Here is a 21,795-nt window from a genome sequence, read left to right as displayed (position 1 = left end):
TCAGCTTGTGCTGGACTAGGGACAGGGAGAGGCTGGTATCTGATAAAACAAAAGTTGCTGTTTAACCAGCCCATGCCACTGGCGCTGTGTTGTGGATTTGAGGGGGAAAAAGAGAGACAAAAGGAAGCTCTCTGTGTAAAAGCCATTTTGTTTATAATGCTTTACTTTCTGATCCCTGGTGTTTGCTGTTTACTTTATTGAATCATTGTCAAACTTGAAGAATGAAGATGTCAGACTGCTTGTCCTCCCCCTCCGTTCTTCAGGAAACAAGTTTGTTGATCTTTAACATAGGTGCTGCAGGGGAGGGACTGTGCAAATTTCTTGTAAGCTCAGGGAGGAGCTTCTCTTCAGCTAACAGGGGAAAGAGAAGTACTGTAGCTTAGAAACAATTAGAAGAGGAGCCGGAGCTACAGAGTGCAATGCTCCCAGAAAGGTTGGAGAAAAAAAAAACAGGAAACCAGGAAACTCCATGCAGGGCATCTGGCTGAGGCGTCGCTCCTCTGAGGAAGTTTGTGAGCCGCAGGGATGGGGCTGAAGGAGAAAGAACGGTGAAATCAGCATGGTGGGAGTGTGGCTCTGGAGACGGGGAAGATGCTTGCTCTTTACAGGATTGCTTTCCCTCTTGATCTACCTGGTTTGGTTCCCCAGAGATCAGCATCAGAGACAGCAGCTTGTGGAGCCCAAGCTGTACGAGGTCATCTCTCCGTCCACGTACAGATATGTCCTCAACGAGCCGGACAAGTGCCAGGACATGTCTCCCTTCCTGATCCTCATGATCCCAGTGGCTCCCACTGATCGCGTGGCCAGAGATGCCATCCGGAAGACCTGGGGCCGAGAGGGCCTGATCCCAGGGGTGATCATCTGGCGGATCTTCTACGTGGGGCTGCCCCAAGGTGACCAGGCCCCTCGGATCCAGGCGGCACTGGAGGAGGAGAGCCGAGAGCACCGGGACATTGTCCAGAAGGACTTCCTGGACAGCTACCGCAACCTGACCATCAAGACCATGATGATCCTGGACTGGCTGGCCACCTACTGCCCGGGGGCTTCCTACGCCATGAAGATCGACACGGACATGTTCCTCAACGTGGACTACCTGGTCAACAAGGTCCTGGACCCTCGGAGTGTCCCTGCCAAGCAGGACTTCATCACAGGAGCGGTCATTGCTGACGGAAGGCCTCGCAGAAGTAAGCAAAGTAAGTGGTACATGCCAGAGGACGCCTATCCCGAAGATACCTATCCGCCCTACGTCTCTGGGACGGGTTACGTCTTCTCCGTGGGTCTGGCTAAAAAGCTGCTGTCTGCTTCCAAGTTTGTCAGGCCCGTTCCTCTGGAGGACATCTACCTGGGCTTGTGCTTGCAGGTGCTTGGAGTCCCGCCCAGGCGTTCCTCATGGTGGCGCAGCTTGTTCAACATTCGGTCCATGGCCTATGAGAGGTGTGTCTTCTCCCAGCTCGTCACAGTCACAGGCTACACGCCCAGCAAACTGCTTCACGTCTGGCATGACTTTAGCGAAGCCAAGTTCACCTGCTGAATCCAGCCAGGCAGGAAGTGTGAATCAGGACTTGGCAACCAACTTCCTTTAAGGCAGCACGTTCCTGAAAAGTGCCTTCATACAGGTGATTATGTTTTTAAGACCTTGTGCCTTTCGAAGTTCTAACTGCTTGTTCTCAAGCTGACATTTCAACTGGTTTCTTTTCTTCATGAACCTCAGAACAAGTGTATTTGGGTCACCAGGTGATTACCGTTTAAAATCTATAATGTTGCACAGCTGTTATCATAAGACAGATAAGCAGTCCTTATTAATGCGTGCAGCTGTATAATCCTGAACCCCTGAAGCAAATGTGAGCTAGTGATGTAATGGAAGTTGAATAAAAACGGGACATGGATAATAGCCCGATGTGCATTGTGTTTTCTGTGTTGATTATTGATTTACAGAGTGGCACTCAAGTCTCGTGTTTCATGTGGTTGTATTGAAAGCACATAACGGCAAAAATGTCAGATGGAATACGGGTCATATAGCATCAAGGCCAGAAATATGTGTAGCACAGAAAAAAGTCTGTGCTTCTGGAATCTAGGGAATTCAGGAATTTGCCCTGAGTGGTTGCTCAAAGACGTGGGTTAGTAACCTCTCCAAAACCCAAGACAGTTTCCTTCCTGGTTGTTATTATTACTTTGGTGCCACTCTGAAACTCTGCAACACATAACAATTCAGAAGGAAATCAGGTGGAGAGGAAGGAAGTTAAAGCACTGTCGCTTTGTCATAAGTTTTCTTTCTTTTTCATTTGAGTGTCTGAAGTTGCAGGAGGGCTCTAGACAGGTCCTTGGATGACAGCGGACTAAAGAAATGCCTGCAAGCGGGGTTCTAAATATTGGTCTGGGTGAATTCTGCTTTCTCTTCGTTTATTTTAATCTTCTGTTTTTAATATGTGCAAAGGGACATGATTTAGTGCTCCTGATTGTTTAATTTTGTTCTATCCACTAACTTAACTCTAATTTTAAACTTTATCTGGAAACATGCAGTCTTTGTACAAATATACACAACTGTCTACAGAGATAATATGAGTTGTATTATTAGTATTAGTGTGGAAACAGGATTCTGTTTTGATCCCGGTCTTAATGTGGCATGCTGATATGAATTCAGCTGTAAACACAGCTGTTTGGTTTCCCGTCTCCAGTGGCGACAGACCTGGCTTCTCTCTCTTTCCTGTCCAAGGACAACTCTCAACATGGCTTCTGTCTCTCTGTAGTCTCCCGGCACTTCTCGAACCTGGCTTCTCTCTGTCCTCCCCAGGCTGACTCTCGGCCTGGCCTCTCTTTGTCCTCTAGTAAGTAAATAGTTTTTGACCGCAAATCCGTCTCTAAATCAAGAGCAATATTTCTATAGGGTTAAAAGAGATATATTCACAAGCCTCACAGTTCACAGTGTAATAGGGCTGCTTCACCTCACCGAAAGTTTTGTTGCCTCGTTCTGAATCGCAGAACATGGCACTGTGCATACCTGGAAACAATCTATTTTGTGATGGAAATTGGAGGTTTAACACTTTACTGTGTACATTTTACTTTCATTGTGTGTTTGAAATGCACTCATCAAAGCTGATTCTTTCTGACTCCGAAATACAAAAATAGTGTTGCAGTTCCCCTTCAAGTTATTCTAATATGTGTTGTCTCAGTAAAGCCAAAATTAAAATTTCCACTGAGTTAGGCTGACATTTATCATTGATCTACATCCCCGTGTTAAATTTCACAATGACATCTCCATTTCATTTTCCCTGCATGTTTGCAAGCCACAGTTCCTGAGCCAAAAAGTCTCTCTTTGAAAAGTCTCTTGGGAGAACAAGTTTTGATTACAGCTTGCTTGCAAAACACCTAGCTATCTCAAGAAGAGGGTGTGTGCAGATTTTCTGGGTCTCTATAAAGTACCAGCATCTGAGATGCCAAACTGTGATACTGGAGCCAATATTGGACTGAATGAGCTTTTTAAATCTGAGCTGGAATGAAACTTTGCAGACACATCTGGTCTCCAGCACCAGGAATTGACAGTGTCTGCATCCATTATTGATTTATTTCAGTATGCATTGTATTAAATTTAATTTGAATATAATGAGGCACTGGGACTTTGGGTTTGGGTATGTGTGCTGATTTCAGGTATGGACAAGGAGAATTTTATACATGTGGTATAGTAGTTAGCATTGCTGCCTCACAGTGCTGGGGCCCTGGGTTCAATTCCTGCAGTCTGTGTGGAGATTGTATGTTCTCTCCATGTTCATGTGAGTTTCCTCTGGATTTCCTCCTACAGTCCAAAGACATTCTGGTAAAGTAAGACATAAGATAAGATCACTTTATTGGCCAAATCCAATTTCTTGTATTAGGAATTTGTCTTTTCACATACTCCAACTTGCTCTCCACGAGACACACAGACAGGGAGAGAAGCTTGGGGTCAGAGCGCAGGGTCAGCCATTTATACAGCACCCCTGGAGCACTTGGGGTTAAGGGCCTTGCTCAGGGGCCCAATGGAATAGGGTTTCTCTGCTGGCCGCGGGATACAAACCGGCAACCTTCCAGCCACAGGCGCAGATCCTTAGCCACAGAGCCACCGCAAGTCATTGGCTTCTGGAAAAAAATGGCCCTGGTGTGAGTTGTGAGCCCAATTCTTGATTGATAATCTCAGATAATCTCTGGCTTCCCCATGTCTTCATGAATTAGATGAAGTGATTAGAAAATGGAAGGATATTGCTTATATAGGAACAGATAAAGTTTTATTCCATGCTGAAAGGAAAAGAAAAGAGACACAAAGTTTCGGGTGTGGAACCTTGTTCGGGTGTCACAGATAAAGAAGGTTTCACAGTCGAAAAGTTATCTCTTTTCTTCTCTTTTCAGCATGGAATAAACCTTTACCTGTTCCATTGAAGTCTATACATGCTGATGCTGTTGCCTGCTTGAACTACTCTTGCTTATATGTGTGCTGTTGTCCAACATAAAGTTGTTTTTGTTCATCTGGATCTGGAGAGTTACCGTCATAAATGTCTTATAGGCAGTCTTAAGTGGTCAATAAAACAAGGTGAGTTCCTCTGATTGATCCAATAATATCACTCCGAGCTTAGCTGGAATGGAAAACGGAATTCACTCTCTACATTGGCCGGAGATCCAGACTTATGCTGTAGGGGGTTCATATGCATTTTCTCCAATTCCATTGTCTTAGTTAAAAAAAAATAAGAAGGTAGTGTGTTTAATGGGGTAGATCTTTATCATCAATGAAACGCATTACTGCGCGATGCTGCTGTAGGAAAAAACACGCTTCTCTTCAGAGAAATAATGACACAATTGTGACACCTGTTGGCTGTTTGTGAAATCACATCCACCTGTGATGAAATGACCTCCAAACTAACTGTTCGTTGGTAAATGACAGTAATTTCCATGGAAAAACTGGCCGTGAACAAGTATTATTTGCCATTCAGTGGCGCTTAATTGTTCCATGCAAATCAACATAACAAAGGGTTTTATTTAAAACCGTTACGATAGAGGATTATCATCAGACCCCCTCGATATTCACTCTCTGGACAAAGGGATTAAAGCAGTTTTTCGAAAAATGGTCGTATTCAACTTTCTAATTCACAGTTCAAGAAAAGGAGGTCTTGCTGTAGCAGTTATATGTAGTTTTTTTTTGTCTTTCAACACATTCTGCGCAGTCTGGGGGGGTTCTTTTATGAGGAAAATTTATAGATTGAATTGAATAATAGTGTTGCTCATGAAGACGATGCTACCTCCCACCGCGGCATCAGCGACGACAAGTGGAGGTAGAAATTATTCCATGTATATTGCTTCTTTTACTCCGAATTAAAAACTTTGCAAAAAGAGGTCATGGGGTAGTAACCAATTTCTGATTTGCGTTTTTTGTCTTGGCCTGCAAGGTGGCGCAGTGGTTAGCATTGCAGTCTCACAGTGTTGGGGCTCTGGATTCAATTCCTAGCGTGAGATCTGCGTGGGGTTTGTGCGCTCTTTCCCTGCTCGCATGAGTTTCCTCCGACAGTCCAACCACGTACCGTAAGGTTAATTACGTTCTGAGATAATTAGCTCTGGCGTGAGTGCATGCGCGTCTGGGTGTCTGCCCTGTGATGGGTATCCTGCCTTGCCCCCGTTGCTTGCTGGGATAGAGTCGGGCTCCCCCGTGACTTGATACCGGAATGGAAGAAGCGGTTAGAAAACAGATGTTTGTTATTCAAGGAAGTTGTATATTGACCGAAACATGTTCAAGAACTGAGAAGAATCAGTTTATCTTCAATAAGACGGAACCTAAACACGGAATGAGTGTCCAGTTTATTTAGATCCCCGAGTCTGACTTTTCTTCTTCAAAGTAATTTAGAATTGTAAGAGCGTGATTCATCTTTGATGGATGGTAAATGCACATAACATGGAAAGTGGTTTCTAGTTATACAGTCCGTGCACGTTTGAAACCGCACATTCATGAATTGGACCATGGCCTGGATTAGAGCCGTTCTCTTTTGAGGAAGGTCAATGTATAATATTGCAACATGGGTCTTCTTGTGTCCATAGATAAATCAGACGCCTATAATTCAGAGTCGCAAACGGCGAATATTCGTATTCAAACTGCTGAACGACGAGTAAACTTGAAGTCTAGCCAAGGAGTAATTTTTATCTGTTTTATGCATTGCTTGTTGTCGCCGCTTGTTGACTGTTTTTATAATAACGCCATACCGATATTAAGTTTCACGGTAATCTCCAAATTTAAATTATTTGAAATCTAAAGATTTTAAAACCTCTTTAAAATTATTCAGACAAGTGAAAGTCAAGGGCCAATACAATAGCAGCTGCATCAGTGTGGAGGTTATACGGGGCTTCAAGAAAAGGTTTACCGGTTAAGACTGCGCTACAAGAATTCGTTATTCTTCCGGATAACAAATGTTTAATCGGCTTGTCACTTCAGATAAAGACGTTCCCTAACCTCAGGAGCAAGAACGAAAGTGTCAAAGATGCTTCAGAAAAGCCGTTAAACTTGTTCAAATGTGTAATCTGAGTACGGACGCACAGATGGAGTGCTTTTTTTTAACGTCATAATTCTGTGGTCTGCAAGAGACAATGGCAGCATTGTTGTTTTTAAAACGCTTAGAGACGGTTTGAAGAGTAATTGTTCTTTCATCACGGTACTGACATTGTCACACTTGTGGGTCGTATTTTGGAAGTCTCAGTGGCGATTGCGGGTTACTGTATTGCAATTTAAGAAAGAACATTTTGATGTACAGTATATGAGGAAATCCACACCCGCAAACAAACCAGGTTGAAAGCAGACATCTGGCATCAGTTGATTTCTTCTTATTCCATTTTCATGCGACTTTTTTTCCTTTTCGGGTTCTTACAGCGTTTGAAAAGTATTTTCAGATAAAATGTAAATATTCCAAAAATTTCCAAGGAGTGAAATGCCCTTTAACGCAAGAAACAACGACGTCTTGTATAACTCTTTCATTCGTGCTTCAGACGGGAAAAGTTGATTGAAAATTGAACATATGTCATGGCTGTCCCAGTCACCAGATCTCAACCCAGTTGAACACTTGTAGAAGATACTGGAGAGGAGTCTGAGATGGCATTTTCCACCACTATCAACAGAACACCACATGATGGAATTTCTCGTGGAAGAAGAGCGTCGCATCCCTTCAGTAGAGCTTGAGACGCTCGTAGAATCTCTTTCAGGGCTCATTGAAGCTGTTCTGGTGGCTTGCTGTTGCCCAACACCCTATTAAGACACTTTGTTGGCACTGCATTCCTTTGGCTCCTTACCTGGACCTGGAGGTCATCCTCCCCCTCTTTTCCTTTTCATATCTTTAAATAAGATATTTGCAACCCAAAAAGGCCACCCTCAATAGAGAAGCTGGAACCTCCTGTTATAACAATCAGGTTCTTCTATCAGGTGGGTAGCTGCGTCAGCATGCGTAGGCTGCAAAGGAACAAGTAATAGGTTTATTCCATGCTGAAAAGAGAAGAAAGAAAACACAACGTTTCGGCCGTGGAGCCCTCTTCGGGTGTGAGAAAGACAGGGCAGTAAGCAAAGGTAGTGTAGCAGGAGAACAAAGGTTGGAGAGAGTAGGAGCGAGAGGCGGGAGCAGGGGACAGAAAGAGAGGCCAATCATGAGGTGTGAAGTCAGAACAGGTGTAGAGAGGTGTGAAATGAAACCGACAATGAATGGAGAAAATGTAGAAGAAAAGTAGTCTGTCGTTTAGAGAAGGGGGAAGGTGTGAACCTAGCTGCAGGATAAGTTTGGTTTTGGTAGTCTTTCTGATGTATGAGTTCGGAAAACCGTCTTTTGAAAAGGTTCTTCTATCTGCTGGGCCAGAGCAACTAAGGGGCAAGACACCAACATGATTTAGACATTTATTATATTCAAATAAGACAATTCCAACAAAAACAACTCCAGCTGCATTAGGATAGTGAAACAACCCACTCTCTCCACTTCTGAAGGACCACCCGATAAAGTTTCTTATAAGGCCACCCAAACACAGCCCAAGAAATAAATTACAAACTTTGGCCACTATCAGTCCGCACACACGAAATTAAAATAGAATTCAGATCGTACAGAAATCCAAAAACAAACATTCAAACTCAGTTACGATTTCAACATTAACTGTACGTGAAACTGGAAAAAAAATCTGTGCACAAGATAAATAAAAAAAAAAACAATACAGAAAACTTCCATTCCTCCCAGCTCAGGTTCTGGAAAATCTCTGAAAATCTTCAAACAAGCTGCCTTAATACTTGCTCAAACCAAGCGGAAAAATATCTAGAACTCAGTAATGTATGGAAGTGCATTCCTGTGTTACCTGAGATAGCAACAATCATATCGGTGTATGAGCAACCTGTTCCAGTGTGCAATGACGGCACCTACAAGCTACCGCTGGCTTTGCTGGCACAGACTTACTTTCCCCTGGGGTGTACTCAGAGTGAAATGTTACAGTTACCTCATGTGAGCACAGTTTGAACCACGAGGACACTCGCATGTATCATTAAACAAGAACGAGGGTGCCCTGCACTCGATTCCACTGCTTGAAAGTAAAAGTCAGATAATGATCAAATAAATTGTTTTCTTGGCTACAATATCAAATCAAATCAAAGTTTGTTTATCAAAGGCACAACAATACAGCGTGCAGCAGTAGTTGCTGGCAATGAAATGTCTTTTCTGCGAGCTCACAAAAATCACAAGAATCACAGAAATCACAAAAATCAAAAACACAAATCACAAAATTTAGGTTATAAAAATAAGGTTATATAATAATAGATGTAATAGAAACGGAATAAAACCCAATATGAGTAGAGCTGCTATGTGTCCATGGTGTAAACAATATATACAAGTAGTGCGGTTATGCTGAATACAGTGAAAACTGTGTGTCCATGTAGCCATTACAGGTGATTTGCTAAAGGAGCTGCAGGTTGGCTATTTAGCTTTTTTTTTCTCATTTTTTCATTTTTTTTAAGAGAGCACTAACACTATCTGGTTGTAATAGGTGAGGTGGCGGATGGAAAATTTCCCAGTTAACATAAAGATGGAGAGAATGGAAAGGAGCCTGGAATCTCTGACAACTGGACCTATGTTGTTCAGAATAAAAGGGAGTGAAATTATGATCCCAAGGCTTTTTCGGCTGAGAAACGCTTACGACATGATTATCGGGAACCCATTGTTATATAGAGTTGTTTTCATGCAGATAAGGTTTGGATCAGAACTACTGCTTCTGTGTAGGATTATTAATGATATGGGGCACCTTCTGTCCTCATCTGTTTAGTCCATATTTAAGTCCGGACTGCGGACCTAGTGGGAGAGGATTTTCCGCTGTTGCTTGCTAACTAAGGGTTTATCAATGGAGTTAATGAAGTTGCAGAGCTGGAAGGGGATGGGTCAAGTTCTGCCTCATCAAGACAGATGTTCAGGAAATCCAGTATGTCGTTATCTCTGTCTGGGCTTCTACTGTGCTCATCGATGTTGTAGTTGTGCACTAAAACCACATGTTGGCATCCCAAGCTTCAACTTTTCTTCCACTCCTCTGTCCTTCTTGGTCAGCACAGTAATTGGGTATGACCCTGCCCGGGAACAGAGACAAAGTAAGTGGTGTGCAGGCTTGGCAGAATGAGCTTAAACTAACAAAGGGCATCTTCTTTTAAGAAAGCACCTGTTATTACTGGTCTGTACATGTACTTGCTATGTGATTACATTAAAATATTTTCTAGGGTAAATGTGTCACTCAGAATGCTTTACATGCAGTATTACAAGTAAAGCAAGAAACATTGCTTTGGTACTGTGGATACCTAATGCATCGAAGTAACAGGGATGGTAGTTTCAATTTCCGCCACTAGAGGGAAGGTTAAGGATACTGCAGAGAGGAAAACAAGGTTTCCACAGGAGGTTATGTGAGGTATCGAATCCAGCTGATTATCATTAGCTTCCTCTTCAAACAGGTTCAGGAATGACAGATGTCTGCCTACTGTTATGATAGGAATACACAGGTAAAGTCTTGTAATGAGACAAGTTCATTTAAGAGTCTAAAAGTGCCTGACTATCCTCACCGCAGCAACTCAAGTGCAGTGTGTCAATAAGTTCAGTCTTGAGGTGAGACAAAAGTTGCGTGGTTAGTTTCAGATTTGACATGTTAGGCTCAGTGCCTGTCTCTCAGTTGAGGGTAAAGGGGAAACAGGTCAGTAGGTCACAGACAAAACTAGGGTTTGGAAGGTTATTATATCAGGACCAGGGCGCTGGACAAATCAACACTGCATCTCCCACACGCATGCAAATAAAGACTCTGTTCCAGCTGAAACCTTTTCGTCTGCTGAGTAATGTCCCAAGAAAATGTTCTCTAATGCCATTAAGTATATTTCTCATGAAGTATATTTAAGCTTCTAGAATCATTACACTAGGATTTTTATACATTCTTGACAAGCATAACATCAAATTGTACCTAATGAGAAAGTAAACCAATCAAACAGGAGGGCATCTGTGGATTTTAAGCAAAGAAAGTACCTGTTAGTAGCTTCACATCTTCAAAAAGTTGCTTAATTTCTTCCCAAAGAACAACATTTAGTGTCATGTCACCCCTGTGGAGAGACAATGGTCTAATATTACTCTGCATCATTTTGTGCCGGGTGGATAAAAAAAGGTGTTTGGAGACTAAAAATAGTCCTTCTCAGAGTGGGAATGAAACTTATTTGACATGAAAATGTGGAATAGTTTTGCTTTTTGAGTTTTCTTGCTTTTACCAGAGAGTGAGTGGATATTTCACTGTTTCAACACAATCAAATTTGAATTTCTAAACAATGTTTAAGAGCAAGATTTATTTCCTTTTGAGTTTCAGAATAACGTTCTAAGACAAAATGGAAAACCGCTCTGGGTGTCAAACATTTTTTTTATTTTCTCTTGTCAATGGGATGCAAAATATCATAAGGTATTTTATTACTGTTCTGTGCCTGAGGCCACACCTCATTCACTTGGTACATGATAAACAGCTCATGAGGTGACTAACGGATCTGAGGTTTCACAGGAGGCACAATTCAGACTTTTCTAAAGTCTTCAGTGAAAATGCTTCCCTTGCCATCCCTTTCTGGAAGATTCTGGGGGCTACGATCCCACTACAGTTCACCTTCAGCCATCTCTTAACTTCTTTATGTATCATGGAATAAAACTGAAACCTGAGCAATGCAGATAAATCTGTTTTCTTACCTGTGTACATATACAGGGACAAAGTCATTACTTCTCTCATCCCTCCATCTGGATAAATACATCTCCCTTGAATCTTTAGAGGTCCAGAATTTTTCATCTTCCACTACTTCAAATATCTGTTCTTTCTTCAAAGTGATGCTTTCAGTGAGCTGTATTTCCAGAGCCTGAGTACTAAGAGGTGCTGGAGCACGAGAGTTTGCTACATTCTGGTACGGCTCTTTATCTTTATAAACATACAGGCAAGAGTTCAGCAGGGAGGACAGTCCTTGATGTCTCAGAGAAAGCATCCGAACAGTAACTGGCTGTGAAAAACTACTGATTCGCTTGCGTATTTCCTCAGGTGCTGCATAGAAGAAGAAAAACATGCAATATTCAGAGAAATTATTTTACAAGCTAAGCAGCCTTAAAACTTACAAGCCATACTGTGTGTTCTAGGTGCAGGTACAGTTAATTGGAATTTGGCAAAGGTCTAGGTTTGTATCTACAATATTCAAAGTCCACTTAAAAAGGGCTCTTTAGATCCTTTTTGGTGAACGAAGGAAGGAAGGACACACAACTGTTTTGCAAGCCGGAAAGGTTTAGTGTGACAAGTACAGATATCTCTGCCCCTGCCGAGATTCAACCCCACTTGCTTGAGAGCTCTGAGCACACGCAGCAGACAACTCCACCACACCAACATGCCTGGTCCACAGCCATGGCAAGGTTTTCTACTGTAAATATGATCTTTTCAAACCTCCAGTGGCTGAGATTTATTTTCATTGATCGACACAAAACACTTAATAATGTCAAAGAGGAAAAGTATTAACCCCTTTACTAACACACACTTAAATAGGCTCTGATGCAACAAAATGCCTTTAGAATTCGCATCATTTGTTGAATGGAGTCCACCTGTGTGCAATTTGGGTTTTTCACAGGAGTTCTCTCTGGGAGGTCCCACAATTGATAGGTACAGCTCCCAACAACAACTACATCAGAATGACAAAGGTACTTCAATAGAGTTATTGAAGAAAATTACCAAGACATTACATATTCCCCAGTAAAATCCATTATAAAAAAATATAGAAAATATGGCACAACTGTGAAGATCAGGGTGTCCTGAAAAATCAAGTATCCAGGTGAGAAGAGCACTACTTAGGGAGGCCACCAAGAGGCCTGTGACAACTCTAAAGTAATAAAAGTCTTTCTTTTATGGGAGGAACATACAAATTTGGGCCTCATGGGAGAGTGATAAAAAAAATCACATCAAATCTCAACTACACTTTGCCAGCAGGCATGAGGGAGACTCTGAGACAACACTGACGAAGATTCTCTAGTCTGGCAAGATTCAAATGGACCTTTTTGGCTTCAATGGTAAAAGCGTATGTTTGGCACAAGCATAACGCTGAACACCATTCCTACTGAGAAACATGGTGGTAATAGTATCATGTTATGAGGATGTTTTGCTGCATTAGGGCCTTGGAAGACTTGTGAATACGGAAGGAAAAATGGAAGCAGCAAAGTACAGAGAAATCCTGGAGGAAGCCTTCTGCAGTCTGCAGGAGACATGGGACTTGGCAGACGACTCCTTCCAGAAAAAGTACATTTTCTGGAGTGGCGTTGTCAAAGCCTGGACCTCAGTGCAATCATGAATTTGTGGCAAGAGTTGAAAATTGCTGTTCATCGACTTTTCCCATCAAACCTGAGGGAGTCTGATCAATTTTGCAAAGAAGAATGGGCATTTATGCCCCCAAAATGGGCAAACTCTTGTCCAAATGTGCAGAGCTGGTAGAAACCTATCCAAGAAGACATCCTAGCTGTAATTACCAAATGTGCCTCTACCAAACATTGACTCAAAGAGGAGGGAAAACTTAGGCAATCTGTTATTTTCTGTTTTATATTTATAATTATTTTAGGAGTATCTGTATAATTTTGTTTTTACTTTGGCATTGTAGTTTTATTTCTGTCGATCAATGACAAAAACTCCCAGTTAAATACATTCTGATTCCATGTTGTAGCACAATAAAATATAAAAAAGTCCAAGGGGGTGAATACTTTTGATAGCCACTTTATATACTTAGCATGATTGTTTTACATATTAGACAAAACTGTCATCACTGCAGTGTATGATAAACACTTCCAAAAAGGTTCTGCTCAATCATCAGTATTAATAGTAATGAGCTTATGAAAAACTCCAGAAAATCTGTCACAAAGTAAACACTCAAAAGTGTACTTTGTTTTACGTTAATTGTTTGAATTTAAATTTAAATCCCAAAGCTTTCACATACAAGCAGAGACCATTGAAAAGCAACCCCACCCCCATTCTTCACCAGCAGCCCCACTACACAGCAGATCAGATGAAGTGAGTAGCTGATTCACCAATAGAGTTAGGGAGACCACACTGAGCAAGCCCCAAGTGGAGTTTAGTCAAGACATTGAGTTTAACACCCCTGTTCTTAAGAACAGTGCCATAAGATCTATAATAATCAGAAGTCATGATTATTTGTTTAAAGTGTACATCAACCTTACACCTCCCAAGGGATGTGTGAGTGGCTGGCATAGCATTGAAGAGGGCAGTAAAGGATCTAGCAGAAGATGTGGAAAAGGGAAGCTTCTGGCTATTGCTAAGGAGAAGAAAAAGGAGCCTGGGAGCCCAAAGGCCAGCTGCATGAGGAGGCACTTGTCACTGCCCCACCACTAGGACTGGGGTAAAGGGCAAAACAATGAATTGTGGTCCCCGGCTAAAGACCCTGCAGCAGGTCTCTTGGCACTGTAGGAGGTGTGGAAGGCAAAAGCAATACAGGGTTACATCCACCTGTATGGATGATGGTTAATGCCTCATCGAAAGAGCAGTGTCCCCTGTCCCCATACTGGGACACTGGTTTGGAAAGTTGAGAGCAGGGATAGAGCACCCCCTACTGGTCCAGCATCACCCCTTGGAATAAAAACTAGGTTTTGTTCAGTGGTCTCCTGTCCCCTGACTGACCAGGTCCTGTCTGCTTACTTGTTCAGCTCTGACTAGATCAAGCTACAGCATGTTTATACAGCTATGGAGTACGAGTTTATGAAATGGAATGAATCAAACGTTCAACACAATTCAGACATCAGAATCTGTTAAATTCAATGGGTCAGGTCAGTTTAATAAATGTCATAATCCCATGAAATATGTTATTGTATAAATAATTCTGCTTACCACGTAACTTTTTTTATGTTCTTTTTCGAAAATACCAGTAAAACAATAAAAACGTGAGGGCAATTAAAACTATCACAGGTACCACTGGAAAGGAGGTGTTTTGTGTTTTGCCATCTGCTTGTTGCCCTGAAGGTTAACGATCATTTATACATGCTTGTGCAGCATTTTCTTCCTTAAAACAGCAAAACAACAGAAACAGGAGAAATTATGTATTGATGCAGGTCGCTGTTGTTAGATTTTAAATATTGGAATAGAGGTAGTTTATTTCTAAATCTGCCCATGTCAACCACACGCTTGTTTGGCAGAAATGTTCTCAAGCAACAGTACGTGGATGGGTCAAGGAGAATTCATCTCTAAAGAACTGGCTGGTAATATTGTAGGACAAGGAATTCTAATAAAATATTCCATCTTGCTTTATAAAGATGGATATTATAGGAACATGAGCATTTTTCCAACAGAAACCCAAATGCTGAAAAGTTTGATACAAACAGTATCTGATAAGATTTTGGTTATTCTAACAATATCTTGCTTACTTCTGTGGCTTGACCTAGGTCAGGGTTCGGGTTAGCTCTACAGAGTTCTGACAGTGTTTGACAATTGTTTGCACAGAATTTTTAGACACCACTCCTCATGAGAATAATTTGCTCAGAGAGGTGCCTGCTGATGTTCTAGTGATTTACCTGCTCCGAGCTGAACGCAGCTCCTCTTGCTCTCCTGCAGGGGGCTGTTGGTGATGATGCAGCAGACGCTGCGCTGGGAGGTGAAAGCTCTCTTGAGGCGACTGTGCACATCGTATAGCCCCTCTGGGGTCAGTGTGAGCTCTGTGACGGCCTCCTGACTGTAACTGTCCCCCCTGTCATCAATCCAGCTCACCAGAGCTGCAGGAAACCCCTTCCGAGACACACAGGTCAGAGACACAGCCTCCTGCTCCAGGACCTGCTGCAGCTCTGGCTGCTCATAGGAGGCTGCAGAGAGTGAGAGAGTCTGTGTGTCAGACCTTGAACAGCCCTGCCCTTCCCAATGTTACAGTACCAGCATCCCACCACCAGAGGGCACCTATACTACTACAGCCTACCTCAACTAGTCAGGAGAGGCGTGGATCTACCAGACTTCATTAGCCAATCCCAGTACTCCTTCATCACCACGCCTACCCACTACTGTCAACACTGCGGTGTCTCTGTAACCAGCACCATCCATCACAATGAAACAGGTGTACTCGCCCTCGTCAGTCAATTCCACATTGGAGATCAACAGGGACGTGTTTCCATTGGCGAAGGCAGTGGGGAACATCCTGCTCCTCCCACTGACATTGCGGTCCTGAACGTGTGACAGCTCTGGGCTCTGGTAGAACATGTGAATGGTGTTTGTATGTCCCCGTCTCTTCTGGAGCCAGTCGACATCGAAGCCTTTCCTCATCCCTGAAGTGTGGAACTGGCAGTCGATTTGGACATCACTCCCACGCAGCGCAGTGATCGCTGGCGTCAGCACGTGAACACGTGGGGTCCCTTGTAAAAGGAAAAGACGAAAATCAACATCTTCACTAAGGAGGAAATTAATAATAGAGCGTAACTCAGGAGCCTTGTCCAGCTTCAATTTAAACCTGGGTCCCAGATACTGTACAGATGATTTTTCTGGATCCTTAGGAAGAGTGCAAGTTAGATAACTAATGTAACTCAGTGGATTAATGTAACTGTCCTGTACTGGTCTGGAGTTTCTGGATTCAGGACTCCCCGAAAATCTACTGGACTGTTGTTCCGAGTTCAAAGACTTCAGACTGATTTCATAGAAAACTATTAAAGTAATTCGGCGTGAGTCTTTTCTTCATCATGAACAGTCTCAAATTAAAAAATTGATTTTAAAAAGTTTTTCTTCCTTTTACTCTTTATTGTAAATCGCTAAAATGCGGCCACATGTCACGTTTTAAGCTTCAAATATTCGTTATGCTTTAGATATTTACGCGAGAGCAGTATCGCCGAGCTGCACAGACAGATTACCTTTAACACCCTGAAGAACCAGCACAAGGATGATTAACGACTTCATGTCGCAATCAAACACCTCCAGAAAGGCTTCAACTGACAAAATATTTTAAACTTATTTGCAGCTCCAGTTGGTCAGTGTAACCGCCTCACAGCAGGTAAACCTACACAGGAATAGACAGATATACACAATTCACAAAACATCTGGAATGTCTTAAGAACCTGTTGAATAAAATGTAATTTGAGTGTTTCTTTGGAGAGACAATTTCGAAATTAGAAACATTCTACATAGAATGGCGCATGCTAACAATCCCCTGTATTAAGAATTTGAATACTGTTTTATCAAACGTATTTTTAGAAGTAGAACAGCGTTTCTCTTGCGGAGAGAGATTAGAATACAGTACCTTCCACTTGCAGCTTCGTGTTAATGAAGTGGAAACAACCGAGAGATTAACGCTTTTTCAGTAAAGCGGTTCTCAGTGAGAAGTCGAGAAATTGAAAGTAATTATAAAACGTTTTCTGCAGACGTTTTTAAAGTGGATTAAAAAACAAACGATGCTTTGACTGTAATTATGCGTTTTCTTTTCATAAAGATGTTGCCAGTCATGCGAAAGTGAAAGTTGATTCAGAGGGCAGTTTTTTTTATTTTTTAATATTTTTATTTTTGTTTTTTTAGAGGGCAGGTTTTGTTACCGTTTCTTTAGTTTGTGTGACGTGTAAATTCACACGGTGAAGTTATATATTCTAAACTCCGGAATAAGGGCACTTGCTAAGAAAATAAATAATAAGTCACAAATACGTTTTTGTGTAGCAGTAATTGAACAGACAACAGTACTGCCTTTATAGCAAATTCAATTACTTCACAAAGATATAATTGGACTGTAAGTGTTTAAATGAACTGCAAAGAGCAATGAGCTATAAATAAAACAAGTACGTTTTCCACAATTATTACAATGTGAGTTAAACCCCAGATTGTCCAGATTGACAGATTGTCCAGATTCAGAGTCTTGTAGGCTGACAGAATTCTGTGCATTTGCAGCTGTTTCTGAGTACAGAATAGACCAGGTTTCTGAATACTGTATGATTTTTTTAAAATGCAAATCAATTGCAAATGCAATTGAAAACAAAGCAACAGCGCAACAGGGGGTTTATATATAGCCAGATATTAGATGGGAATATTCTTTGTATGTTTTGTGTATTCGTAAAAATGACAGAACTGTAATAATATTATACGCTTAGTGTTACGGTTCCACCATCCGGCCACCAGAGGGCACCCCAACCTCTATCGCCTACTCCCATTACCCAGGCAAAGCAACAACACAGCCGAGGGTTTATATACAGTATAGCCAGATATCAGATGGGAATATTTTTTGTAGGTACTGTCATACTATAAATAAAAATGAGAGAACTATTATAATAATATACACTTATTGTCTTCATAATTAGTTGTGTTTGAGTTGGCATTAGCAACTTTATTAGCCCTCTTGAAATTGCCTCTGTTGAGAATAAAATTCAGTTATCTTTTTCCACTAAAATTAGCATTCCATCATTTTTCATTGATTTACAGAAATACTCCCAAAATTAAGTTTTAACATCATGTCTTGTCCCACAGTCCTATGAACAAAATTAAGCATCCATTCAAAATTTAGATAATTGTCCTTAAAGCAACATAAAAACATTCATTTGTGCTCCTAGTTTTGTTACACTGTGTAAAAATCTGTACAGTATTTAATTTTGTTTCACATAGAAATGTAAAAAATGTACTAGTGTTAAAATAATAGTATCCAGTTAAAGTCTAATACCTTAAGTACCTTGGAAGAAATATCTTATATCGCTCTAATGTATATTTTTTAACTAAACATCAGAAGTTCAGCAACATATACGACAATAGTACAATGATAGTACAAAACCATAATACAAAACAATATTCAACGTCACTCAATCCTAATTCTTCCACCACCATATAAGGTTAAAAACGGATGTGACGTTCGCGAGGGGCGCGGCCAGTGTGGAGGCGGAGCCCTGGTAGAAGGGGAGTTTTCGCCGACAGTCTCGGAGCTGATTGCAAACGCGTAAGGTTTTCTTTTTCTTTTTGCCTGTCTCATCACGCACTTTTACTGGGGTAGGCATACAAACGCATCCTTGTTACGTACACTTCATGTTTTGTTTCGAATTTACGCGCTCTGCTCACCAGACTGGACCCCGCTAAATAGTGTCAGTCCAGTCTGCTCTCCGCCATGCTATCGGCTCTTTTTTTCCCCAGGCTGGACCCCGTTAATTAGGATCCCACTACACACTGTCACACAGGCAATTAACGCGTAAAAAGTCTAAAAGCAAACATTTCCTGTATTATTCACCAATTCCATGCTTTTAGTTATTAAAGGAAATAAATTCCGTCTTAATCTTTACACAGGGGATCTGGTGTGTCCGAAAGGTTAATAAAAGTATAGTTTACTGATAGTTAAACTGTCTTTCAAACAATAAAGGAGTTACACACGCATGTCTCAAGTCATTCAGGGTTATGTTTGTGCTCTAAAGAACATTTCAGGGAAATTGTGTGGCTTTAAATTATTTTCCCCGATTTTGATTTTTTTCTGAAAAACAAATTAAACAGTTCTCATTGTAATTAATGTATATGCAGTAGGGATAGAAAATCACCACCCCCTTTCAAAATGTTTACCTTCTTTTTGCCCTAGAGCCCAAAAAGAAAACCAAATCAGACTTTTTCCAGTTTTATTTACAAATTGTACCTTGTAACATCCAAGAAAGCAAAATTTCTGAAAAAAAGTAGAATAACTGGGTTGGATAAGAGAACACCCACCTGAGTTAATATGTGGAGGAAGCACATTTTGCTTGAATTACAGCCTTTAGTTTGTTTGGATACATCTCTACCAACTTTGCACAGCTAGAGGGAGGAATATTTGCCCATTCCTGCTTACAGAATTGTTCAAGCTCAGTCAAACTGCATGGTGACCGTTGATGGCCTGCCCTCTTCAAGTCATTCCAAAGATTTTCGATGGGCTTTAGGTCAGAGCTCTCACTAGGCCACTCAAGGACATTCACCTTCCTGTCCTTCAGCCACTGTCATGTTGACAGGGGGATGCTGCACATTGGTGATGGTAGAGGAGAGTCCCCATTATCTGTAAAGCGCTTTGAGTGGAGTGTCCAGAAAAGCGCTATATAAGTGTAAGCTATTATTACTATTATTATTATTATTATTATTATTATTATTATTATGTTGAAAGGTGAACCATCTTCCCATTTTCAACTTCCTGGCTGAGGGCTGCAGGTTTTCTTCAAGAATTTACCTGCATTTTGCAACATCCATCTTCCCTTCTATCAAGTCCCCCAGTCCCAGCTGAAGAGAAACACCCCCACAGCAGGATGCTGCCCCACTGTGCTTTACTGTAGGAATGGTGTTCTTTGGATGGTAAGATGTATTGGGTTTTCGCCAGATGTACCGTTTTGGTCTCATCTGACCTAGAAAAACATAAACAACACTTGATGTGGCTTTTTTTTTGCCACCCTCCTATACAGGCCAGATTTGTGGAGTGCTTGTGATATTGTTGTCACATGCACACAATGACCAGTCATTGCCATAAAGGCCTCTAGCTCGTTCAAACTTGCCATCGGCCTCTTGGTAGCCTCTCTGATCAGTCTTCTTCTTGCTTCGTCATCCAGTTTGGAGGGATGGCCTGATCTAGGTAAGATCTGGGTGGTGCCATACGCCTTCCACTTCTTAATGATGGTCTTGACTGTGCTCCATGGGATACTTAAAGCCTTTGTAATGTTTTTATACCTATGACTTGGGCCTTTCCACAACTTTATCTCAAAGTTCTTTTGAAAGCATCTTTCTGCCCACTTCAAAGCAGTGGAATCCTCTAGAAACAGTTGTTTTTATTCTGAACTAATCAAAATCGCCACAATCGATCACAAATAGGAGCCAATTAGTTTCTTGTGTGATCTGTTAGGTGATTGGTTATACCTGAGCAAATTTACAATTGTAAGGGGAGTGTTCATTTATTCAAATAAGGTATTTTACTGTTGTAATATTAATTTTCAGAATGTTTTAGAATTTTATTTTCACTGAATCGCTCTCTTAGCGACACAACGTTTTGCCGTTTCTTGCGCTAAATGTACCCTGGCACTTGGCCAAGTGTGACAGATAAAGCAAAGCGTCTTTCCTGTGCGCAACATGAAGTGCAAATAATGAATAATAAAGAAAACTGATGATAAATAGTTTTTATTTTCATATTTCTTGAAAGACTAAAGCATGCTTCGAGATTACTATTTTACTTTTTGTAATAGCAAAAAAAACACCAGAACACAGCATAACCACATGAAACACATTAAAAAGTAAAACTACCGAATAAGGAAGCACTGGTGAGTCACAGGGTTGAAGGTTACAGGTCCCAGTCACCAGATCTCAACCCAGTTGAACACTTATGGCAGATTCTGAGACGTCAATTTCCACCACCACCAACAAAACACTCCATGATGGAATTTCTCATGGAAAAATTGTGTTGTGTCCCTCAGCAGAGTACCAGACACTTGTACCTGCTGATATGGTGACTTGTTGTGGCCCAACACCCTGATGAGCCACTTTATGTTGACACTGCCTTCCTTTGTCTCTTGTATTTCACACTGTTTCCACAGTTGACAATGTTTCCTTTATTTTTCCAGTTACCTGTACAGTATGTACTCTTGTCTAACAAAGTTGTCTTGTTAACGTGGACCTGGAGAGCTTCAGTAACGAATGTTTATAGACAGTCTTAAGTTCAACAGATCCAATTATGTCACTCAGAGCCCTGCAGAATACGCAGTCACTCTCCATCACGAGAGTTGCAGACCTCTGCAGTAGAGGAGTCATATTCTTTTTCTCTCTTTGCACGGTCTTAGTGATATATAAAAAGCAGACACTGTGTTTTACACGACAACAACGAAACGCCGTACTGCGCGAGGAAAGGAAGACACGCCTCTTTTCAGAAAAAGAATGACGCAATTGTGACACCTGGTGGCCGTTTGTTAAACTTCATCCACCTGTGACGAAATCAACTCAAAATGTTTTTCTAGTAAAAGACTGCTGTGGAAAATTTAAACTTCCGTCTTAAAATTGGCCGTGAAAAATAATTCTTTAACAAAATTAAAATCACGATTATTTAAAACCCATGCGTTGGTGGATTAGCGTCAGATGTGCTCGAGATTGATAGTCACATGATAAAGAGATCAAAGTAGAACTTTCAGATAAAGAGTTGTATTCGATTTTCTAATTCACAGCTTAAGGCAAGAAGGTCTCCCCGTAGGAGTTATACTGAATAGTGTTTAGGTTTTTTTTTTTGTATACCTCAACACAAAGAAAATACTCCAAACTCTCCCAACACATTCTGTGCTGTTCTTATTTTTTCAAGGAAATTGTTTTAGATGGAAAAATTAGGAAGTA

The 21,795-nt window shown here is 41.3% G+C and overlaps 2 protein-coding genes across 3 annotated transcripts; one reads left to right on the top strand and one right to left on the bottom strand.

Annotated features, from left to right (window-relative positions):
* Positions 1 to 232: 232 nt before the first annotated feature.
* Positions 233 to 21,780, top strand: b3galt8 (beta-1,3-galactosyltransferase 8). 2 transcript variants are annotated; one of them, XR_016094159.1, is made up of 2 exons: positions 233 to 1,616; positions 21,764 to 21,780. XR_016094159.1 is itself a non-coding variant. In XM_088933366.1 (1 exon), exon 1 carries the CDS (start codon positions 560 to 562, stop codon positions 1,529 to 1,531), a length of 972 nt encoding a protein of 323 aa, XP_088789492.1. In that variant the 5' UTR covers positions 233 to 559; the 3' UTR covers positions 1,532 to 1,891. The 2 variants fall into 2 exon arrangements, 1 of the variants encoding a protein (XP_088789492.1); XM_088933366.1 differs by lacking the exon at positions 21,764 to 21,780 and having other exon boundaries at positions 233 to 1,891.
* Positions 13,928 to 16,419, bottom strand: LOC148820852 (CD276 antigen-like). Its single transcript, XM_088933401.1, has 4 exons — positions 16,374 to 16,419; positions 15,570 to 15,884; positions 15,060 to 15,344; positions 13,928 to 13,956 (listed from the first exon to the last, which is right to left on the bottom strand). Exons 1-4 carry the CDS (start codon positions 16,417 to 16,419, stop codon positions 13,928 to 13,930), a joined length of 675 nt encoding a protein of 224 aa, XP_088789527.1.
* Positions 21,781 to 21,795: the final 15 nt, after the last annotated feature.

Source organism: Atractosteus spatula, chromosome 14 (genome assembly GCF_055471065.1).
Source record: "Atractosteus spatula isolate fAtrSpa1 chromosome 14, fAtrSpa1.hap1, whole genome shotgun sequence".
NCBI lineage: Eukaryota > Metazoa > Chordata > Actinopteri > Semionotiformes > Lepisosteidae > Atractosteus > Atractosteus spatula.
Note: the sequence above shows the minus strand (reverse complement) of the source record. Positions and strands in the feature narration are given on the sequence as shown.

Excerpts from the sequence above, each read along its gene's own strand:
- b3galt8 (XM_088933366.1), top strand. The coding sequence starts at position 560 with ATGGTGGGAGTGTGGCTCTGGAGACGGGGAAGATGCTTGCTCTTTACA.
- LOC148820852 (XM_088933401.1), bottom strand. The coding sequence starts at position 16,419 with ATGAAGTCGTTAATCATCCTTGTGCTGGTTCTTCAGGGTGTTAAAG. Across the intron at positions 15,885-16,373 it reads GGTTCTTCAGGGTGTTAAAG|GGACCCCACGTGTTCACGTG; the intron begins GTAATCTGTCTG and ends TCCTTTTACAAG. Across the intron at positions 13,957-15,059 it reads CTGCGTTCAGCTCGGAGCAG|TGCCAAGAGACCTGCTGCAG; the intron begins GTAAATCACTAG and ends CACCTCCTACAG.